The sequence below is a fragment of the Triturus cristatus genome, chromosome 8, assembly GCF_964204655.1.
Source record: "Triturus cristatus chromosome 8, aTriCri1.1, whole genome shotgun sequence".
NCBI lineage: Eukaryota > Metazoa > Chordata > Amphibia > Caudata > Salamandridae > Triturus > Triturus cristatus.
Window position 1 is genome coordinate 1,243,584,252 of NC_140591.1, and position 21,696 is coordinate 1,243,605,947.

Below are 21,696 nucleotides of genomic sequence, written 5' to 3' on the forward strand. Positions count from 1 at the left end.
GCTGGGTGAGTGAGCTTCAGGCTCTAATTTTCTAAATCTCCTTTTCTTGCTGTCCATCCGGACGAGATTGTCCTTCGAACTAGACCTTTTCTTCCCATCGTCTGGATCCAAAACGTATGTTATCTCATTTTATCTGGATCGCACAAAACAATTCCACCGTGGACGATCAACACTTTGTTGGCTATGTGGGTGCCAAGAAAGGACGGGCCGTGCAAAAACGGACCATCTCTCAATGGGGCGTCCTTTGCATTAAGATCTTTTACTCCTTGGCGAAAAAGGAGCCTCCGGTAGGACTGCGCCCATTCCGCCAGAGCGACAGGAGCCACTACTGCTTTGGGACGTGGAGTCCAGGCAGCCATGTGGGCATCACTACACACGTTCGCTAAACATTGCTGGATAGTCAAGTCCGGAGAGATGGCTTCTTTGGCCGTTCAGTTCTCCAGGACTTTCTGGTGTGCACTTAGTTTGCAGACCCACCTCCGGGATTGGTATTGCTGGGGTATCTATTCTAAGGTAAAGAAAATGTATAACTAATAGTCTTTCAGTTGAACAATTTACTTACCTTCGGTAACAATACATCTGTTAGAGACATATATTATTTCTAGATTCCTTACCGCCCCGCCCATTCTCCCTGTTCCGCAAACGAACTTTTAGAGTAAGAGACTCCCTTTCAGGGCCCTAGTGTTTTGCACCAGTGGTCAGTGTCTTGCATGGCTCTGCGCTTCTGCGGTGAAATGTCGTGTAAATACAAACCTGGTCTGTCATCATCTTAGCCCTGGATTGGACCAGGAGAGCGAGGTACCCAGGTCTCCTGTACTTGAGCATTGGCCGTACTATAGGCCTACCTCTTCTGGAAAACCTATTGTCTCAGAGAAAAGGGTAGAATCCCTGCAACTGAGTCTCCACAATCTACTCCTCCATGTGTGGAGATTGAACAGGGACAGCAAAAGGTTTTGCAAGCGACACACATGTTAGATCTTTTCAGAAAACTAATCACAACAGGTGATATGAAGCGGTAAGGCTGGTCCAGCAAACACAGAGGCTAAAAGGGCTGAGATATAACATGTGCCCATTTCACAGCCTTGCTGTGCAACAAATACAGCAAATCATCAGTAAGCTTGCCCTTTGGGGGATCAAAGTTACAGTCCCTAAATCAGGCCGCAAATTTCTCCCACCATCCCAAATAAACAGACTTGGTTGAGGAAGAATGTGCTTCAAGAATTGCATCCACTACTAAGATGGAAAATAAAAACTGCTCAGTTTGAGCCCCTTCATAACTTTTCTTTGCAGCTTTTAATCATCAAGACTTTCTTGTCATGATCACTCCTGTGCGCCATATGAGTCTATTGCTGGAGCTATTGGTGCAACCTGTGTACTCCACCTTTTTTCCCTACAAATTGGTGCTGAGGACCCAGGCTACCTTCTCCCTAAATTAGTATAGCCCTTCCATGTTGGACAAACTATCACCCTGCCAGATTTTTTCACTATGCCACTCGCCTCAAAAGAGCAGGAGAGATTTAATTGGCTCAATCACAAGAGAACCCTGAGCTTCTACTTGGGATGCTTGAAGTCTCATGTTGATGACCCACTCTTTTTGAGATTTTCCCATACTGAAAATTGACTGGTGTTACATAAAGGTGCTCTGTAGAGATGGATCAAACCATGTATAAAGATGTTAAACTCCCGACACCAAGGATCTCTATAGGAGGCAGGCTTAGTATATTGTGCACACTTATTTTAGTGACGCACGTTTCACTAATCCAGAAAACCCTTCTAGTGATTTTAGAGTTGGCCTAACGGTTAGGGCGCTCGACCTCGGACCTGGGGGAACTGGGTTAGAGTCTCTGTAACGACTCTAAACCTCCTGTGATTCTGGGCGAATCACTTAATCTCCCCGTGCCTAACAAAAAAAAAAATGAATGTGTGTCCTCATGTAACGTAACTGGTGCTATGTAAAGCGCTCTGATACCTCATTGGATTCGGGTCAAGTTCACGCTATATAAAACTCTGCTTAAAAAAAATATATATATAGATATATAAAGTTCTCTAAGTGGTAGCTGTGGAAAGCAGCATTCAGGCTTATTTCGAGGGAGTGTTCAGCAGCTTGTTTTACCAAATCTACTCATGTACTGTAGGTTAAATAAAAAAAGAGCCACAACGTTTATATATAAAAAGTCTATTTATTACACAACCCTCACTCACACATTGGTATATCTCCTACTCAGAGATATCAAAAGAAATACAGAACAATACTTCAATTGCAAATAGGTCCATGAGCACAATACACAGTGATCTCCTGGGGGAGACCAAACCATGGACTAAAAAAGCGGAATGCCAACTGCGACCGAAGTCAGGACTTTGGACTAGGAGACTCAGTAGAGCTCGGGACACAACGATCCACCCAAAGTAAGTACCCAGGAACCCAGTGGAGGCTGTGTGCAGAGTGGAAACACAGCCGCGTACTCCATAAAAGTCAATGGGAAAGTCCCGGTTGCATTTTTGAAGAAGGACCCTTCGCAGTGCCCCTGAAGAAACCCTGTGGAAAACAGAAGGTTGGCGAGTCACCCCACCCGTGGATACCCCTGGAACCCAGATACCCCAGGGAAGCCAGGTACATAAGTGCGAAGTGTCATCAGAAACCGCAGTAGACCACAATGGAGGACTTCAGAAAAGATGCCTCTGGCGAAGGCTATGCAAGAGTCTGGTGGAATCCAAGGGTGGATTCTTGAAGTGAAGAACCTGCAAGCAGAGGAGACAGAGTCTATGCCACTCGGAGGTGACCAGGAGGCACGGAAGAACAATGCCGACCGATGCCGTTGTGAGGGCCTGGCGACACTGAGGAAGAGAAAAAGCTATGCACAACTGGCCCTCATCAGAAGTCGAGAACCAGGGGGGTCGGTGTCTGTCGGGAGCACCGACAAGCCTTGGCAGCCGCAACAGGTGTGTGAAGTGAAAAAGGAGCAACGTTGGGACCGGCAAGGTGTAATGGACTCACTACACCGCAGCAGTGTTAGAGTAGGCCTCAAGCAAGCAGGGGAGCCTACTGAAGCAGGTCAATACCCTCAGGAGGGACCCACAGGCCAAAGGCACATGAGTCTGAAGAGGACCTCAAGCAGCTAACCAAGAAGGAAGGCTCACGGTGCAGAATATGCAGTAAAGACACAGTACTTGACAGTAAGAGATGCTGGAGCTTCTTGTAGCTCTAAAATCTCTGGAGTGCAGAGCCAACAAGCCTTGGCAAAGGCAAGTCGACGCGGTGCACAAGGTTTCGGTGGTTCTGACGAGGAATACTGGCTTCAAAATTGCACAGAGGATAATTCAGACCTCGAGGGAGTTGCAGAACCACCACCTTTGTTGTTGAGTCTTTCGAAGTCCGTGGGATGTCAGGAGCAGCAGACCGGTCAGCTTTATTGTGGTGCCTGCAGATGCAGGGGAGTGGCTCCTTCACTCCAAGGGAAATGACTTTGGGTGTCCTTGATGCCCACAGGTCTGTTGAAGATCCTGAAAGAAGCACAAACACAGACGCTGAAGAAGACTTGTAGAACAGTGAGACCATGAGCAGCAGGAGTCTTCCTTGATGCAGTCTCGGTTCCAGGCAAAGTCCAGCGAAATACAAGTATCCAGACTGTCGAAGAGTGACGTGGCTTCAAGCTTGTGTCTTGTCCCACGAATAATCTGAAGAGCCACCCACAGGTAAGCCCTTAAATACCCTAGGAAGAGATTTAAGACGACTCAGAGGTCCCTCCCATAGTAGGGGCTGCATAGAGGGAAAGATACTCCCAGGTCCTTTGTCCAGTTCCGCGACCAAGTGGGAGACATGGGTCTCTGAACTGGCTTAAACTGGAGAATGCAAGGAGGGCACCAAATGTGCCCTTTAAGGCAGTCTGGAGGCTCTGGAAAGTGTCTCCTCCCCATCCCAATACACTAAATCTTGTCTGGGAGGTAGTCGCCTATTATTCTACCTTCCCCTGCTCCAGCCCAGCTCAGCAGCAGGAGGGCAGAATCGTGTCTGGGGCCGGCAGCAGCACTAGCTTGCTGGCAGACCCTGGAAGCCTGTCACCGGGAGTACTGAGGGATTCCCGGAGGAGCCCCCCAGTTCATGGAATCATATCTCCAACACCGGTAACGGTGTTGGGGTATGATTCCAACATCATACCAAGCATGCCTAGGTTAGGCACAGCCACTATATAGTTAGCCATCGCGTAATGATGGACGACCACTATATGTATCAAAATGGCTGGCCACACTTGCAAAGCCTGTAGAATCGACTCCGGGGTTTGTAGGGGTCTCCTGCTCATGCAGGGGCACCCACACACAACCAAGCATCCTGTATTCAAGATTGAAAGGCCTGCCTTTGGAGTGACTTATAGTTTTTAATTTAAGGGAATTTAGATATAAGAAAACTTATATCTGTCGTAAGTGGTGCTAGCACCAGCTTACACAAGCTACAATGGCAGGCCTGTAGTCACAGTTTGAGTGGTCTCTCATGGGTGGCACAATACATGCTGCAGCCCTTGGGAGACCCTTGGTATACCTATGCCCTGGGTACCTCAGTACCATAAAGGAGGAACTTATAGGGGTACACCAGTAGCCAATTGGAGAGGACAGAAGTACTTAACATGGCAAATTTAGGGAGGACGCACAGTGATTAGGTTCTTGATTAGCAGGATCCCACTCCGACTAGTCACAAGCTCTCTGACACCAGGCAAAAAATGGGGGTAACCATGCTAGAAGGAACATACCTTCCTACCATCACTTTGAAGGCTTTGGGCTCATTCCACAGACGCTAAGTGCCACTACCATGGCGATAGAAAGGCAAGTTTCTGTCTCAGAAATCTGTCAAGCTACAACTTGGGTGTTCGTGCATATCCACCAAGCACTATTACCATGACAGCCAAGACCGCAGAGAAGATCATTTGCCCGCTATTCTGGCACGACTGTTTGGTTTTGAGTCCACTTCTCAGATCTTTCGCCATGTGGGAGAAACTGCTGATGTATTGGTTCTAAAAATGAGTAAACTGCTGTTAGGAGTACGCATTAAAAGAACATTTTGCGCACTTTTAATAGTGCTTTTTCTCTTGGTTACTCTGTCTAAACACAGATTCTTCATTGCCATTTCTTCCCCCGTTACATGAAGTGGACATTTGCACATCCTAAAAAAAAATCCCAAGTTCTTTTCCAACACATTGTCAAATGCAATTTCTTTTTATCAATCTGTGTCTGAGGGCACTGTTTGAGGACAATACAGAAAGTGTCCGTGTACAGAGACGGCATGTATATGCCGCTCCACTTTGTCATTTCCAGGGCTGTGCGCTCTTGCACAGTCGCACAGTGCTACCTAGCGGTATGCCGAACCTAGTGCTTGAGAAATCTCAAGATCCAACCTTATACCTGTAAATATTCACAAGGTGCCAAGTCTGCGGTTTGAGATAGAGTATTCACCAGAATGAGCAGTGCCGGAAAAACCTACTCTTTTTGCTTCCTTGAAGTGGTGGTGTGTTGTGGGGCATGCTAGGCATAGGATTTTGGTGCACAAGGTGGGAAGGAGTTAAGGGTGGCAATGGGGATGGGACTGAGATTTTAGATTGGTTGGATGCAGGCACAGGTCTTGTTAGTCTTCTCCAAAATCTGTTGATAACTATTACTTCTTAATGAAGCACTAGATAGGGGTTTTGAGGAGAATGGCCTAGAAGCAAACTGCCCTTAATGCATCATTGCTCTTCTTAGTGCCTACAAAGTTTGAACACAAAGACTTGGACCTTTAAAGTGGCTTGAAACCTAATCAGAACTTTTCCCTTTGTCCTTCACTCATGGATACATTACATTACCAGTGAGTGCATTTCAGTATTGGGAAAGGTGAATAAATGTTGCTCTATACTTGCAAATTAACAACTTAAGCATGATGTGAGTAGCTGCACCGTTGGTTGTTAGGCAGTTTAGCAAAACTTCTCATTCAGTACAAGCAGAGTGGTAAAAGGATTTATATGCCTTCTCAAAGGAGTAAATTATGGCACTACCTATTCTGTCTCAGTTTTGGATAAATTCCAGATCTTAATATTTCCGTGGAATTAATATACTGACCCGTCATGGAATTGTGTGGGGGTGTTTATGTAATCGGAACATCAATTAATTAGAAAAAGAACAAAGAGGGGCGTATGGTTAAAATCGGGTCTTATTAGCTTGTTTGACATGTTCCACAAATCAGATGAAAAGGAGCACCAGGAGTTGGCCCTGAAGGACAAAGCGTAACAAAAAAACAGTGTGTAGGAGGTGGTCAACAAAGTGACAGGTAAAGAGGGTCGGGCACTAAAAGAATTTAAAGGAGCAGCCAACAGATGGTTAAATGAATAATGTGGTGTTCAGAGGAAATTTCAGTGGAAACAGGGAAAAAACAAACCTACCAAACTATTTTCACCAAGATGGACGTTCAGTAGTTCGAGTTTGAGCCAGGTAAATGGCAATTGTGGTAAAAAAATTATTTACAGCTTACTCAAAAGAAAACAAAAATAGCAAGAGCGAAGCGTAATGATGCACAAGTTACTTACCTTTGGTAACGATATATCTGTAAGAAACATCAGTTAGTGATAGATTTCTTACCTTAGAATTACCCCCAGGTGTCAGACTGGATCCGGAAAGTTTTCGTCAGCAGTACCCCTGCACGTCGGAAGGTGGAGTCGAGAGGCTCCGCGACAGTCATGGTCACCGAGATGACGTTGCGGCAGTTACTTTGACGCCGCCCTCGCACGCTGTCAGTTCTGTACACGACTTTCCGCGCCAGGAACGCAGAGCCATGCAAGATACTGACCACTGGTGCATTGAAATTAGGGCCCTGGAAGGGATGATCTTAACTCTAGAAATCAGTTGGCAGAACACTGAGGATGAGTGGGGCGGTAAGGAATCTATCGCTAACTAATGTTTCTTACAAATATACCGTTACCGAAGGTAAGTAACTTGTGCATCTGAAAGAAACACGTTAGTGATAGATTCCTTACCTTAGAATAGATACCCCAGCAATACCAACCCCGGTGGTAGGTCTGCGAACCAAGATCACACCAGGAAGTCCCGAAGAACAGAACAACCAAATAAGCCGTCTCTCCGGACTTGGCTGTCCAGGCAATAGTGCTTAGTAAAAGTGTGCAGAGAGGCCCACGTAGCAGCCTGACAGATGTCTTGTAAGGGGACACCACGTCCCAACGCCGTAGTGGCAGCCTTCGCCCTGGTGGAATGGGCGCACAGCCCCAACGGAGGCTCCTTCTTTGCCAGAGAATAACAGGCTTTAATACACAAGATGACCCATCTGGCGATAGTCTGCTTGTGTACAGCCCGACCTTTCTTGTTGCCAACGTAGCCAACAAAGAGCTGGTCATCCACCCGGAACTGTTGTATGCGATTCAGGTAAAATGAGAGCGCACGTTTTGGATCCAGATAGTGGAGCCTCTCTTCCTCTCTGGAAGGATGCGGAGGCGGAAAGAAGGTGGGCAAAGTGATGGTCTGCCCAATGTGAAAGGCAGTAACAACATTTAGAGTCAAAAAGGGGGAGGAAAACGGGGGCTTTTGCTATTAGGTCCAGCATACATGCCCATTAAACTATGTAAACACAATTAGTATGCAGTTCCTATCAAAAGGAAAATGACGGGTCGTAACTGTGGGATATAAATCAGTAAAGGCAGGAGAGGAATCTCCTTGTTGGAAAAACGCCCTCACACACCCAACAAGTAGGTGTCTTGCTTCATCATTGGGTCTGCTCCTACTCGGGCCGGCGCTGCAATGCCTGATCAGGCACCCGTAATGGGGCCTACTTAACGGAGATCTTTATTCCAAGGCCGATGGGTGATGTGTGAGTGAGGGTCCTAGTGTTGTGTAGGTGAATGTGGAATGTGAAGTGGAGTTTAAAATAGGGCAAGATAGTCCGATCAAAACAATTTAATTAAGTTGGCTGCTCCCCTAATTAAAATGAAAAAATCTTGTATAATCACTTAATGTTGTGAATTTCTACGCTTATGAAATGAGGTCGACATGTTTCTTGCCTTAGTATCAAATCGATGGCAATTCCTCAGGACCTTATCAAATACTACCTACACATTTTTTGGTGGTGGTCGCCCAACACTAACAGTGAAATGCGGCCAACCTTACAGCACCCTAAAAAATGTGGTGGTACCTTTAGTTCCAACAAAACTTATTAAGTATTAACCTGTAAGAATAAAAACAGTTAGGACTGTCAAAACAAAGAAAACACAATGTAATTTCCATAAAGACCAATAATATTGGTTCAATTAGTGGCAGTGCATCAAAGACATGCAATTGGCCCGTGAGCGGTCACATGCTTGATGCATCTATACTGTACTAAATCAATATATGAGCATTCTGGTGATGAAGATTAAAATTAGTGAACAATGCGATAAATATAACAATTAGAAGGTCTAAGAGTTATGAAATTAATAAAATACAATCCACGAAAAAACCTCACCCTCATTGAGTCCGTTCCGGGCCATAACAGTACCGGTCATTGTCGACACTGAATTCTAGTGCCCTGATGTATAGTAAGATTGATATAAGCTCTTGTAAGGTATTTAACGCAAAAGGCATAAATGATAAACTCCGGATTATCTAAGGGAGAGAACACTGCGTATGCGTCTTACCTTTGCAAAGAAAAATGGGGTAAGTAAATGATTAAAGTGGGTCAAATATATATCCCATCGAGTACAAATAGTTTGAAGGGTGTTTAAGTTGAAACAACCACTTAAATTGGCGCCAAAGCATATTCATGGAGGTAACGGACCCCCGACGAGATTACCAAGGCATGGTTGCGCGTGGGAACAGCGAGTTGTGTTATAATTAATATTGTTAACGCTTGCTGCTCGTAAGGACTCAAACCAAATCTAAAAGATTTTCAACAGGGCCTCGAGAGGCAAGAACGCAAAAGCGTACATGTTAATGAAGTTAACCCAGTGCATACAATCAGCTACCGTTTTACTCCCGGTTCCTCTGGAGGAATCACGAAGTTGATCCTACCCTGACGGCACGGCCGGTCCAAGTGGTCTGCTAGGCGAAGTTTAGGCAATGGTAGGTATAGTGGACAGCCCGGTCCGGGTGGGCGTGTCAAACGGACTTCCGGGTGGTTATGTGGACTGCTAGGACGCCGACCTCTTAGACGGCGCCATGTTGGAAAGGTAATCACATGACCCCGAGAGAAAAAAAAAAAAGGACAAAGTTGTTTTTTTATATCAGAATAACCTCATATAGGGGATCAATCATCTAGATAAGGTTGTAATGGATAGAGGGTCAGAGTTAAAGTATCCAGATATGGATGTATCACTATATGAATCACTCAATTATGAGGTTAGAAGACTCCAAGGGATGTCTTCGTTAAGTCCTGATTTATCCATTGACAATCTTAGGACCCACCGTTGTTCCAAACGAAACAAGGTGTCTCATGACATGCCTGGGTGCGCTTCCAAAATGCACCAATCAAAGGAATCGGGAAGATGTTGTGTCTCTTTGAAGTGAGTGGTCGTTTTAGTATTTGTCTTTGAGCATCTAAAATTGCTCCTGTGTTCCATCATTCGTATTTTCACTTGCCTTGTTGTCATCCCTATATAAATCAGGTTACAAGTACATCTCACCATATAAATGCAGTTAGCTGTGTTGCAGTTGGTGTGTTTAATCAACCGCCAGCTAACACCATTGGGGAAATTCAGTAGTTTAGTGACCTTCGTTTGAGGACAGACTGAGCATGACCCACATGGGAAGTGTCCCTGTACTGGTGGCAAGTCCCAAAGCGTTTTTTGTGCCATGTTGTGGTGTTTCTTGGGTCTGGTGTGTATCAACATACCTTTTATGTTGTTAATTTGTTTAAAAGCGAACCTTGGTGTAGTGAGGTTCAGTGTACCAGTGTTGAGGATGCCCCAATTTTTACGAATGATATTCCTTAATCGATTGGAATTAGAGGTGTATGTGGTAACACATGTGATGGTTGTATCTGGTTCTCTGGTCCTATCCTCCAACAGACCGTCCCGATTATTGTTTCTCGCCCTTTTGTAAGCTTTTTCAATAACCTGTCTAGGATATTCACGTTGAAGATCTTGTCTTAACGTGTTAGCTTCCCTTTTGTAGTCGCCAAGGGTGCTGCAGTTCTTTCTGATACGGAGGAACTGGCCAACAGGTAGATTGTGTCTAAGTGCCCTAGGATGATGACTACTGAAAAGTAGAAGACTATTTCTGTCAGTAGGTTTTCGATATAAGGTGGTGGAAATTGTCCCTTCCTCCAACCTTATCAAGAGATCAAGAAAAGGAATCTCGCCTGTTGAAATTGTGTTTGTAAATTTCAAAAAGGGGTTAAGAGTATTGATCCAGGTGCAAAACTCGTTTCACTTGATAAGATCTCCCTTCCAAAGGATAAGTATGTCATCTATAAACCGTTTCCACAGCAAGATGTTGGAAATGTATGGATTCTCGGGGTGAAAGATCTTGCGCTCTTCAAAGGCCGACCTGTACATACATGCAAGGCTGGGAGCGAAGGTACTACCCATTGAAGTACCTTGTGTCTGGTGGTAAAGTTGGGTGCCGAACTGAAAGTAATTTTCTGTAAGGGCAATGGTGGCACATTCCATGATGAATGACACTGAGGTAGGAGAATCCCACTCTGCATTGTTTAAGGTGTCTCCGATGACATCCAGGGTCGCTCTCTGGGGGTTATTAGTGTAGAGGGCCTCAACATCCAAAGTAACTAAGAGGTTCACCTCATTGGAATGTTGGACCCCCTCTAGGACACGTAACACATCTGTTGTATCTCTAACAAAGGAGGGCGTTTCCTTGACAAAAGGTTGAATGAAATGATAGACAAATTTGGAGAGGGGCTCATTTGACAGAAAGTATAGACGTGTCATGAGCACAACCTTGTCCGGATGGACAAACAGAAAAGGAGGTTTGCAAGAAAGAGCCTGGAGCTCACTCTCTCTCCAAGCAGAGGTGATGGCAACCAGGAAAGCAGTCTTCAGAGTCAACAGACGAAGAGGACAGTTGTGAAGAGGCTCAAAGGGAGCGCAGATTAAATATGTAAGAACCAGGTTCAAGTCCCACTGTTGCATTACGAAGGGAATAGGAGGAAAACGGTGAGTAATGCCTTTGAGGAATCTGTTAACAACAGGGGACTTGAAAAGGGGGGGGGCTGATCAGGGAGCCTGAGAAAGGCCGAAATAGCAGAAAGATAGCTCTTGATAGTGCCTAGAGCAGAGCCCTGCCGGGCAATAAGAAGGTGCAGTATGACTTCAGAAAGGGGATCCACAGCCTGTGCTGTGCACCATGCCACAAACTTGTTCCACCTGCAGGCGTATACCAACTTAGTTGAGGGATGCCTGGCTGCCAGAATGACATCACAGACTTCAGGAGGCAAGTTGAAAGTAATCAACTGCAGCCGCTCATTCTCCACGCAAAGAGGTGGAGACTGGACAGGTTCGGGTAGAGGACCATCCCCTGCTGCTGCGACAGGAGCTCCTCACGAAGAGGCAGTCGGATCGGGGGATCAATGGTCATACTGAGTAGCTCGGGATACCAAACTCTTCAAGCCCAGTCCGGAGCCACAAGAATGACTTTGGCCCGGTCGCGCCTGATCGTCTTCAGCACTCTGAGCAGAAGTGGTATAGGCGGAAAGGCGTACAACAGACAGCAGCTCTGAGTGCCGCCTTGGAAATTCCAACGAGCAGAACTGCTGACACTGCACGTTCTCTTCGGTGGCGAATAGATCTAACCAAGGCTCATCCCACTGTTAAAAGAGACCTTGCGCCACGTCAGAGTGAAGACGCCATTCGTGATCCATCATGCACCTGCGGCTCAGTTTGTCCGCCCTGGCGTTCAGTGAACCTGCCAGGTGTTGAACCACCAGGGAAATGCCCTGATGTTCCAGCCATGTCCAGAGGCGAAGAGCATAGGGTCCACGACCCTACCCTGCCCTGTTTGTTGCAGTACCACATGGCGGTGGTGTTATCTGTGAACACCTGCACTACTCTCCCCTTGACAGAGGGAAGGAATGCCTTCCTTGCAAGTTGAATCGCCCGGAGCTCTAGAAGGTTGATATGGAGCCTGGACTCCGCCGGAGACCATAGGCCTCTGATCTCCGCTTCTCCCATGCGGCAGCCCCATCTCAGGAGGGACGCATCCGTCACCACTGTGTGCTCCGGTTGGGGAAGGGAGAGGGATCTGCCATTGACCCAATGCCGGTTCACGAGCCACCACTGCAGCTGTTGTGCACTGCCCTCTGAGATCTGGATGTAATCGGACAGGTTCCTCAGATGCTGCTCCCACTGGAACTTCAGGTCCCACTGCAGAGCCCGCATATGCCATCTCGCATGATTGACTAGCAGGATGCAGGAGGCCAGGATGCCCAGCAGCCTCAGTCATCCTGACCGAAACCCAGGATAGTGGCTGAAAGATCGGAATCAGAGCCTGAATATCCTGGACTCGCCGTTCGGGAGGATAGACCCGAAAATGTGCCGTATCCAGAACCGCTTCGATGAAGAGGAGCTTCTGAGAGAGAATTAGGTGTGACTTCGGCACATTGATGGAGAACCCCAGCAAATGCAGGAGGTCGGCTGTAGTCTGGAGGTGGGAGACGACTGTCCAGGGCGAGCCCGCCTTCAGCAGCCAGTCGTCGAGATAGGGGAAGACTGGAAACCTCGATCTGCGCAGATGAGCTGCGACCACTGCCATCTCTTTTGTGAACACCTGATAAGGCCAAAGGGGAGTACGGTAAACTGAAAGTGCTCGTGACCTACCGTATGCCGTAGGTAACGCCGGTGGGCCGGCAGGACTGGCATGTGGAAATATGCGTCCTGCAGGCCCAGCGCTACCATCCAGGGTCGAGGGCAGACCAGATCTGAGCCAGTCAACATCTTGAACTTCTCCTTCCGGAGGAAGGGATTGGCGTCCCGGAGGACCAAGATAGGACGCAGGCCCTTGTTCTTTTTGGGCACCAGAAAGTAGTGGGAGTTACAACCACGTCCTACTTCTGGCGCAGGAATGCGCTCGATGGCCCCCTTGGACAAGAGGGTCCGTGACTTCCTGTCGAAGAAGTGCCAAGTGATCCCCGAAATGCGGTGGTACTGGGGTGGAATTGGCTGAAGGGGTAGTCTTGAAGGGGAGGGAGTAGCCCCTTCGAACTATTTGTAAAACCCACCTGTAAGAAGTAATGGTGCACCAGTTGGGGAGGTGATGGCAAATCCTGCCGCCCACTGGCGTTTGATTGCCCTGAAAAACCGGACTAAGAAGGTTTGGAGGCAGTGGTGGCCAGGGTGGAGGTGGACTGACCCGCCTGCTGGCCCCCTGACCCGGCTCGGCTGGTCCCGCGGCCGTGCTGAGACAGTTGCTGTGAAGGCCTGTGGCTCTGAAGAGAACTGGTCGGGGTGCCCCTTCCTTTGACCACGAGAGGAGCGAAAAGCAGAGGGCGAGGAGGGCGAGTGGCGGAAAGGCCCAGGGACTTGGCCATAGCCCGCGAGTCCTTAAAGCGCTCCCAACGCACTTTGTTTGCCGAAAAGGGGAATGCCATCAAAGGGCATGTCCATCAGAGTGTTCTGGACATCCCCAGAAAAAACAGTTGTCCTCAGCCGGGCGTGGCGACGGAGCCCCACAGTCGTGGAAATCGCCCTGCCCAGCGTGTCGGCGGTGTCAAGGTCACAACGAATAGTGAACTTGGCTGCATCCCTCCGTTCAGCAATAGCTTGAGGAAGCCCGGACATTGAGGCAGCACGTGTGCCACCGTATCCCACATAGAGTGGGAATAACGGCCCAAGAGGCATGCGGTGTTCACAGACCGCAGCCCTGATCTGGCGGAAGAAAAAAATCTTCTTAGCGAATTGCTCCAGTTTCTTGGATTCCCTGTCCGTTTGGTGGTGTAGGGAATGCGCTCGGGGACGTAGAGGCTTGGACAACCAAGCTCTCAGGGGTGGGGTGTTGGGAAAGGAAAAGGGGGTCGCCTGGGGCCCGGCGATGGCATCTGGCCACGATCCTATCCACAGGTTCCGCAGAGGTAGCTGCCGGCTGAAGCACTTCTGTCAGGAGGTTAGTCCTGACTACCACAGTCGAGGTGGAGGGCCTCGGCCGCTGCATAACTTGTACCCTTCTCCGTAGCCATGGTTGGAGGAGTCAACATGCCAAGGTCAGGAGAGGTATCAAGACCACTGGCCTCCCCCAGCTCCTTTGCATAGTCTGGGTCAAACTCACATTGTGCTGTGAGAGGGTCCTCAGACCCCTCCCAGTCCTTTCCTTCCTCCGAAGTCTGATGAACAGGCCGAAAATACGGAGGATGGACATAGAGATAGAAATTTCCCATCGGCGTTTGAAGTGGCGTTGAGTGACGCCGTTCCGGCGCCGTGTCCTCATCGGGGCTGAAACCAGGGGTGACGTCGTCCGGTCGAGTCGGGCGACGTTCGGAGGTGGTGCTGGTGGGCTTGATGTCAGTGGAGGTGTCAGAAGGTCAACCGGCATAGACCGGGATCCAGGCCTGGATCCATGGGGGCACTGCGGCGCCGGAGCAGTCAGCGATGCCGGAGCCGCCGACAGTAAAGAAGCAAGCCATGGCTGACAGAAATTCCTGTAGCTGGGCCGGAGTCGCCGACAGACCCGGGAAGGGCAGGTAGGCCGGCAGCGACTGCGTAGACTCCGCAGGGGAGGCACCACCCGCACCCTCAGCCGCGTGACGGGCGAGGAGAAGTCGGAGAGCTATGGCGCTTCTTTGACTTATTGGAATGCTTTGTCTTACCTGACCCCGAGTGTGAAGACTTCGATCAGTCCCCGCAGGACTTGAAGCTGGGCATCCCTACTGCACCAGGAGTTAATCAACTTGAAAAATAGAGACAAAAATGCCTCGAAAAACTTAGTCAAAAAGTGACTGGGGGTACCGCTCTCTCCGGATCTGTGCTAGCTGGCACGGAAATAGAAAACTGACGTCAGCACGCGAGGGCGGCGTCTAAGTAGCTGCCACACCGTCATTTCGGCGACCACGACACCAACGACGGACGTGGAGCCGCACAACGCCACCTTCCGATGCGCAAGTGAACTGCTGACAAACTTTCCGGATCCAGTCTGACGCCTGGGGGTAATTCTAAGGTAAGGAATCCATCACAAACGTTTTTATTTCAGATGCATATGTTTAGGGTCGGATTGGTAACGCGGGCACTCGGGCAATGTCCGAGGGACCGGTGTGCATTTTCAGCTGTGGGCTGCTTTTTTAAACATTGGGGGGGGGGGGGGGGGGGGTTTCTGCATTGTTCACAAACCGCCACCAGCGGCCCAGTGGGTGCCTGGGTGGCCTTTCTGGAGGTGGATGGTCGTCCATTACCTCCCTTTTATCAATGGCAAGAGGTGTCACTCCCTTTCTCTCGCTGGGCCGGCCCATCAATTTATGCATATTGAGCGGGGCAGGGGGCCTGAGCAGAAGTGGCCTCACTTGTTTTCAGGTGTGTCATCAGTGTAAACTAATCCTTGCATTTTTATTACCCACCCACCTTTTATTTAATAAAATTTCGCCAAAGCAGTGTTTTGCGGAACGACAATATGCAAATGTGGGCCAGTTTTTTTTTAAACTTGCCCGGGTTGAGTTTTAATCCCAATCCAACCCTAGATATGTTGGAGATTTATGCCAGCACAAGTTTCCAGCCCAACTTCATGGAGGGAGTGGCAGTAGTTTACCACTTAGTTATTGTATGACTAGTATGCCGCTAATTTTCTAACTTTTAAACTGCTCCAATTTAGAATTTCTCAGTCCTACGGAATAGTATTTTGTTTAAAGTTGCTCAGATATTCAGAGAGAAAAGTTTACATAAAATGTTAATGAATGAAATAACCTAATTTTATGTAATAAATGTGTATACATCTGTTTTGTTGCAGACAATACTACAGTTGAAAAATTAAGAGCTATATGCTTAGATCATGCTAAACTTGGAGAAAGCAGCCTTAGTCAATCTCTGGACTCTCTTTTCTTTGGTCCTTCTGCATCTCAAGTGCTATATCTAACAGAGGTTTGTATTTCCAAGGTTTCTAACATTTTATCAAATGACATTGTCAGCTGGGCAAAAGTAACATGTTTTAGATTAAACGTAGGACATCACTCCCCTATGCCATTGATCTGTAGACCTTGCTGTTTGCTATTAGGACAAGAAAGCCATTTTAATGTTTTTTTTAATTTTTTTTAAACAATCCTTAGTTGTGATAAACAAATGTAGTATTGTGTGAGATACGCTGAGCACCAATGTGGGTTGAATTGGCTAGTGGTATAGTTAAGTTGGATGATGAAACTGCCCATTCTTCTTCTCCCATGTGTCTGGTGTCCATTCCCCTCAAGTCAGCCTTTCCAGACTGAAGGAACATGACTAATTGTGAAAACAAGAGGCTGCCATGTGATAATGGGCTGACGTATTGTATTCACGTTCCTGTTCAGCCGCACTCGCACTACTGTATTTTGTTTTTTATAATGGATTTTATGTTTTTAAACATCTAATAGAGACATCTAACCACAAATTCCTTACCTTTGAATTTCCAGGATGTCAAACTGGATTCGGAAGATTTTTCTTCGCACAATACCCCTGCGCGCCAGTAGGTGCCATTAGACAGCTCCATGTGACGTCTCCAGCGGCGTCCATGCTGGATTTAACGTCCGTGTCACCTGTATAGGTGCCACCTCAGTGCTCTGATGTCCGTTCTTTTCTTTCAGCGCTAGTCAAGCGCTGATCCGTGAAGAGAGCTACCCTCTGTCACTTTTTGACAGGATTGGTTTTTTTAAAAACTTTTTGTGGACCTGTTTTTTCTATGGTGTGTAGGAAGATCATGTCTAGGAAGACTTGGGGTTTTTAAATCGTCTGGCGCCTGTCACCGTGCCATGCCAGTGACGGACCCTCATTTGGTATGCGTATGGTGTCTGGAGCGCAACTGCTACTCCAAATCGTGCTCTGATTGCCGGGCCATGGCTCTGAAGGCTTTGAGGAAGTGGTCTCTAAAGCTGCTTGTGGCCCGGCAGGCAATGTCGTCCTACTCTCCTTGATGTACTCGTTCCCGGTCAAGAGGAAGGTCCCAGGCCCACTCCAGTAGTCCCAAGTCCTCTTTGTCCCACTCACGATCTTCGGGGCAGTCCGGTAAAAGGCACAAAAAGTTGGAGCATGGTTCGACTTCTCCCAGTCTGTTAGCTGACGCACCTGGGGATGCTTGGTGTTCAAGGAATCATTCTCCGGAACCTAGTGGCCCCCAATCATTTAAATGAATTTTATGAGCCCAAGCACCTCATTTTTTAGCAGCCTGACCCCTCAAGTATGCCTTCGGGCCCCACGGGGATCAGTAGGTGCTCCATCGTGTTTTGCGCTGGTGGCTCCGACCCCTACACTGGATGCAGACCTACGCTGGTTGTGCCATTACCACCTTCTTCGAATCTGCCCTCCTGGTACTGCCCATTCTCATCCCCCATGACCCGGAGCTGGTACCACGTCAACAGATGCCGATTCTGGCACCGACAGGACCAATAGGTCCTAGGTTGTTTCTTGAGCCCTATTCCGGAGGGCTAGGATTGGGAGAAGATTAGGAGTCGTCGCTGCACCCTCTAGAATACCAGCCTTATGAGGAAATGGACTGGTATGAGGAATTGGGTGAAGGCAGCAGACTGGATATCTCTCCAGATACTGGCATGCTTTCATCCACTACCATGGCTACGGAGGAGGGCGGCCTAGGTCCTTGACCTCCAGCTACCCTTAGTGGTGGTCAAGACTAGCATCTTGACAGGTGCCACACCTGGGAGCTACTTCTTCGGAACCCTTGCTCCCTTAAAATGAAGCCCTCAAGGACGTCCTTCTGGAAACATGGTCCAAACCCAGCAATGGGGCTTCTGTGAACAGGACGATCGTCCGTCGCCACCCCTCTGCCACATGCAACCTAAACTTCCTCACTACCTACACCTCCTCATTGAGCTTGGTAGTCCAACCCTCTACCTTCCAATGCATGTACCCTGCCTCTTTCCTGGACAGGGAATCCAAGAGGCTGATTGGAGCGAGAAAATCTTTTCTTCCGTTAGCCAGCCATTGTGGTTGGTGAACACCGCATGCTTATTGGGCCGTTATTCCAACTCTCTGTTCTGCTACAGGTCCTGGAGGAGGCCCAGGCGAACCTCTCTTTAGCTATGACAACTGGAGAGATGCAGCAAAGTTTGCCATTCGATGTGGCTAAGATATGACCGACTCGCTGGGCAGGGATGTTAACGTCCCATGGGCATCCAGACATCCCAATCCCAGCCCCCCTGCACTCCCCCCTCCCCACCCCCCTTTCTCCTCCAGCAACTTCTGCCTACAAATCCTCCTTGTCTTCCCCTTCCAGACCATATGTCTCCAGTTGACGGCAGGCTCTGTCATCATCTCCACCACTGGCAAAGCCTCACTTCAAACAGGTGGGGTCTCCCGATTATCTAAGGGTGCTACTCCCTTCCCCTTAGAGTCCACCTGTCTCTCCATGCCTTTTCTCACTGGCTGACGTAGGATCATCTACTTTTGCTCCAGGAGGAAATCATGGCTCTCTTGGCCAACGGATCCTTAGAAAGAGTTCGCAATCAGAAGTAGGCTGTGATTGCTATTCCTGCTACTTTCTGGTCTAGAAAAATGACAAGGGCCTTCATCCTATCCTAGACCTCCAGGCCCTCAACTACTTCCTAAAAAAAGGGGAAATAGAAATTCAAGAGGCTCACGTTGGCTCAGGTCTGGTCTGCCCTGGACCAAGGAGAATGGATGATAGCTTTGGACTTGCAGGGCACATATTTTCACATCCCCGTCCTGCCTGCTCAAAGGCTTTACCTGCGGGTCATGGTGCGCCACAAGCACTTTTCCATTCATGGTGCTCCCTTTTGATTTTACAACACCCCTCTGGTATTCACCAAGGTGATGGCGGTGGTCTCAGGTCATGATTCAGGGGTGCCAGTCTTCCCCCATCTCAATGACTGGCTGTTGAAGACTGGCTTGCCCCAGGCTGTCGTCTCCCACCTCCAGACTATGAAAGACCTCCAGCATGTTGATAGTGAACCCCAGTGAATGCAGAAGTCCCACCAGACTCCCTCTCAGTGCTCCCTTTCAACTGAGCTGTTCTGGACACAATGCAGTTTCCGACTTATCCTACCAAGCTTCGAGTCCAGGATATTCAGGCTGTGATGCTGACGTTTTAGCCTCTATCCTCCGTTTCAGTTGTGACACATGGCCGCTGGTATATGCGGGCTCTGCAGTGAGACCTGAAGTTTCAGTAGGTGTAGCATCAGGGGAATCTCTCTGACATGGTCCAGATCTCGCAGGGAACTGCCAAAGATCTGCAGTGGTGGTTAACAAACTCTGATTAGGTTAGCGGCAGACCCTTCTTTCCCAAACCAGATCTGATAGTAATGACTAATGTGTCGCTTCTGGAATGGGGCGACCATCTGGGGAAAAGTGGAGATCAGAGGTGTAGGAGGCTGGTTCAGTATATAGTGTCCACCTATGGTGAGGCACTGTGCACTGAGTCCAGGCAACCCTTAGTGTTTGTGTTTAGGTCCCTAAAAACCAGAGCTCTCAAAGGGTAGCTGTGGAGAGCAGCTAATGCTTATTCAGCAGGGATATAAAGCAAGTGCATTCACCACTATAGTCAGTAAGTTTTTCACACAAGAAAGAACCACACCAAGTGAGTGTGAAGTTACTTTGTATTTATTAGCATACTCTATACCTTAACTTGGTATACCTCCTACCCAGAGATATCAATTACACACAAGATACTTCAGAAATATGTAAGTAGCATAAAACACATGGGGCGCAACCGGGGGGGGGGGGGGGGGGAGGGGGGGCAAACCATATACTAAAATAGTGGAATGTGAGGTAAATACCAAAATGGGACTAGTACCCACGGATGGAGGACCCCAGGGGAAACACGGAACCACCCAAGGTGAGTAGCCAGGAAACTCAAGGCGCCCGGGTGCAGAATAGTTAGACCGGGTAAAACATTATAGGATAACACAGGGTAAGTAGCAGCTGGAATTTTACAGTTCTAGGGTCCTTTCCAGAGGACCCCGAAGGAACCACTTGGATCAAGGAATACTGGACAGCCACCCCACCTGTGAATACCCCAGGAACCAGGATACCTACATCAGGGATCCCAGGTGCATACGGATGAAGCGGTGTTGGAACCGCCTATAGACTCAATGGAGCTTTGATCAGCAGCTACAAAGTCTCATGAACCAGGCCGGTAGACCAGACAATAAGAACCTGAAAGCAGAGGGGACAGAGTCCCAAGCACCCGTTGGTGACCAGGATGTACAGGAGTACAATACCAGCTCTGGTTGGAAGTTTTTCTGTATGATGGTGAAGTTGTAGCAGCAGCTGTGGAGCCCAGGCAATGGTGCAGGTGCACAGGAGCTGTCCCATGCCAGTTGATGAGTGCAGGAAGGTCTGTGGCCGATAGGACCATCAACAAGCCATGGCAAACGCAAACAACGGTTCACGTGAGAAGATGCTCTGATGCCGACCAGCAAGGTCTGTGGGACTTAGCCAGGAAGGATTAAGTCAGGGCTGGCCCTCAGCACGAGGTAGAGCCTGCAGGAATCGATGGAGTCTCCTCGAGGACCCTCTAGCAGCAGGTTCAGGGAGTCGCAGGGGAGCCTCACAGCACACAGGAAATTAAGGCCCACGATGCAAAGGATGCAGGCAGGACGTTGTTTTTGGAGCTGTGCAGTGCTGGAGGTTGGGGCTTCTTGGCGCTTGAGGAACTTTCATGAGAAGAGCCAGCAAGCCATGGTAACGGTAAACCGCCTCGGTGCACAGGGAGGTTTTTCATGTTGGTTGGAGAGGTATTGAAGCTAACCACGTTGCAGGGATGATTGGTCAGGCCTCTGGAGAACCAACATACCGCCACCTTGTTGCAGAGCCGGGGGATGTCCATGGGACAAGAGAATCAGCAAACCGGTTGTCGATGTAGAGGTGCTTGCAGATGCAGGAAAGTGACTCATTCACTCCAAGGGTGATTCCTTCTGGCTGGGATGCAGGTTGAGTCCTTGGTGACTGAGGATGCACTGCCACGGATTTGCAGAACTTGAAGAAACACAGGGACACAGATGCTGCAGGAATCATCCCTACAAAAGCAGTCTTGTCTTTGGTCCTGGCTGGATGAACAGCAGAGTTTGTGTCCACCAACAGAAGAGTCTTTGGATAGTCTTCAGATGATAGGCAGTTGGAGCTTGAAGTTGCTGTCGGGATGAATCTAAGGACTCACTCTCAGGGGATCCCTTAAGTAACCCTAAAAAGGGGGAAGAAACTCTTCTCTGGTGATCCACCTATTAAAGGTATTGGGGATGCCACTCAGCTTTCCTAGCCATTCAGATGCTCCGTAGGGCTAAAATTCAACATGGCAAAATCAAGTGGCCACCTGGAGGAGCTCAACAGGGGTGTGGACACTCCCCTGTCCTTTGTGTGGTTTCGCACTAGAATGGAAACCAAGGGCTCCTGAACTGGGCAAAACTGGTTTATGAATGGAGAGTACCAAATGTGCCCTACAATGCAGTCTGGCACTCGGAAGCACCCCCCACCCTACCTAATTTTAAAGGAGAGATTGTCACAATTCTCCTTCGCAGGAAATCCTTCGTTCAACCTCTCCTGCCCATGTTAAGCTCATCAGCAGGGAGGGCAGAACACTGTCTAGGGTCGGCAGCAGCGCGGGCTGGCA

At 48.6% G+C, this 21,696-nt stretch overlaps 1 protein-coding gene across 2 annotated transcripts in view; it reads left to right on the forward strand.

Moving 5' to 3' along the window:
- The window catches only part of USP9X (ubiquitin specific peptidase 9 X-linked), a 1,605,828-nt gene that overhangs the window by 780,317 nt on the left and 803,815 nt on the right, over positions 1-21,696 (forward strand). For both annotated transcript variants that reach the window (XM_085622934.1, XM_085622935.1), the window contains exon 22: positions 15,880-16,010. In XM_085622934.1, coding sequence (XP_085479060.1) covers positions 15,880-16,010 — 131 coding nt within the window. The remainder of the gene's footprint in view (positions 1-15,879; positions 16,011-21,696) is intronic.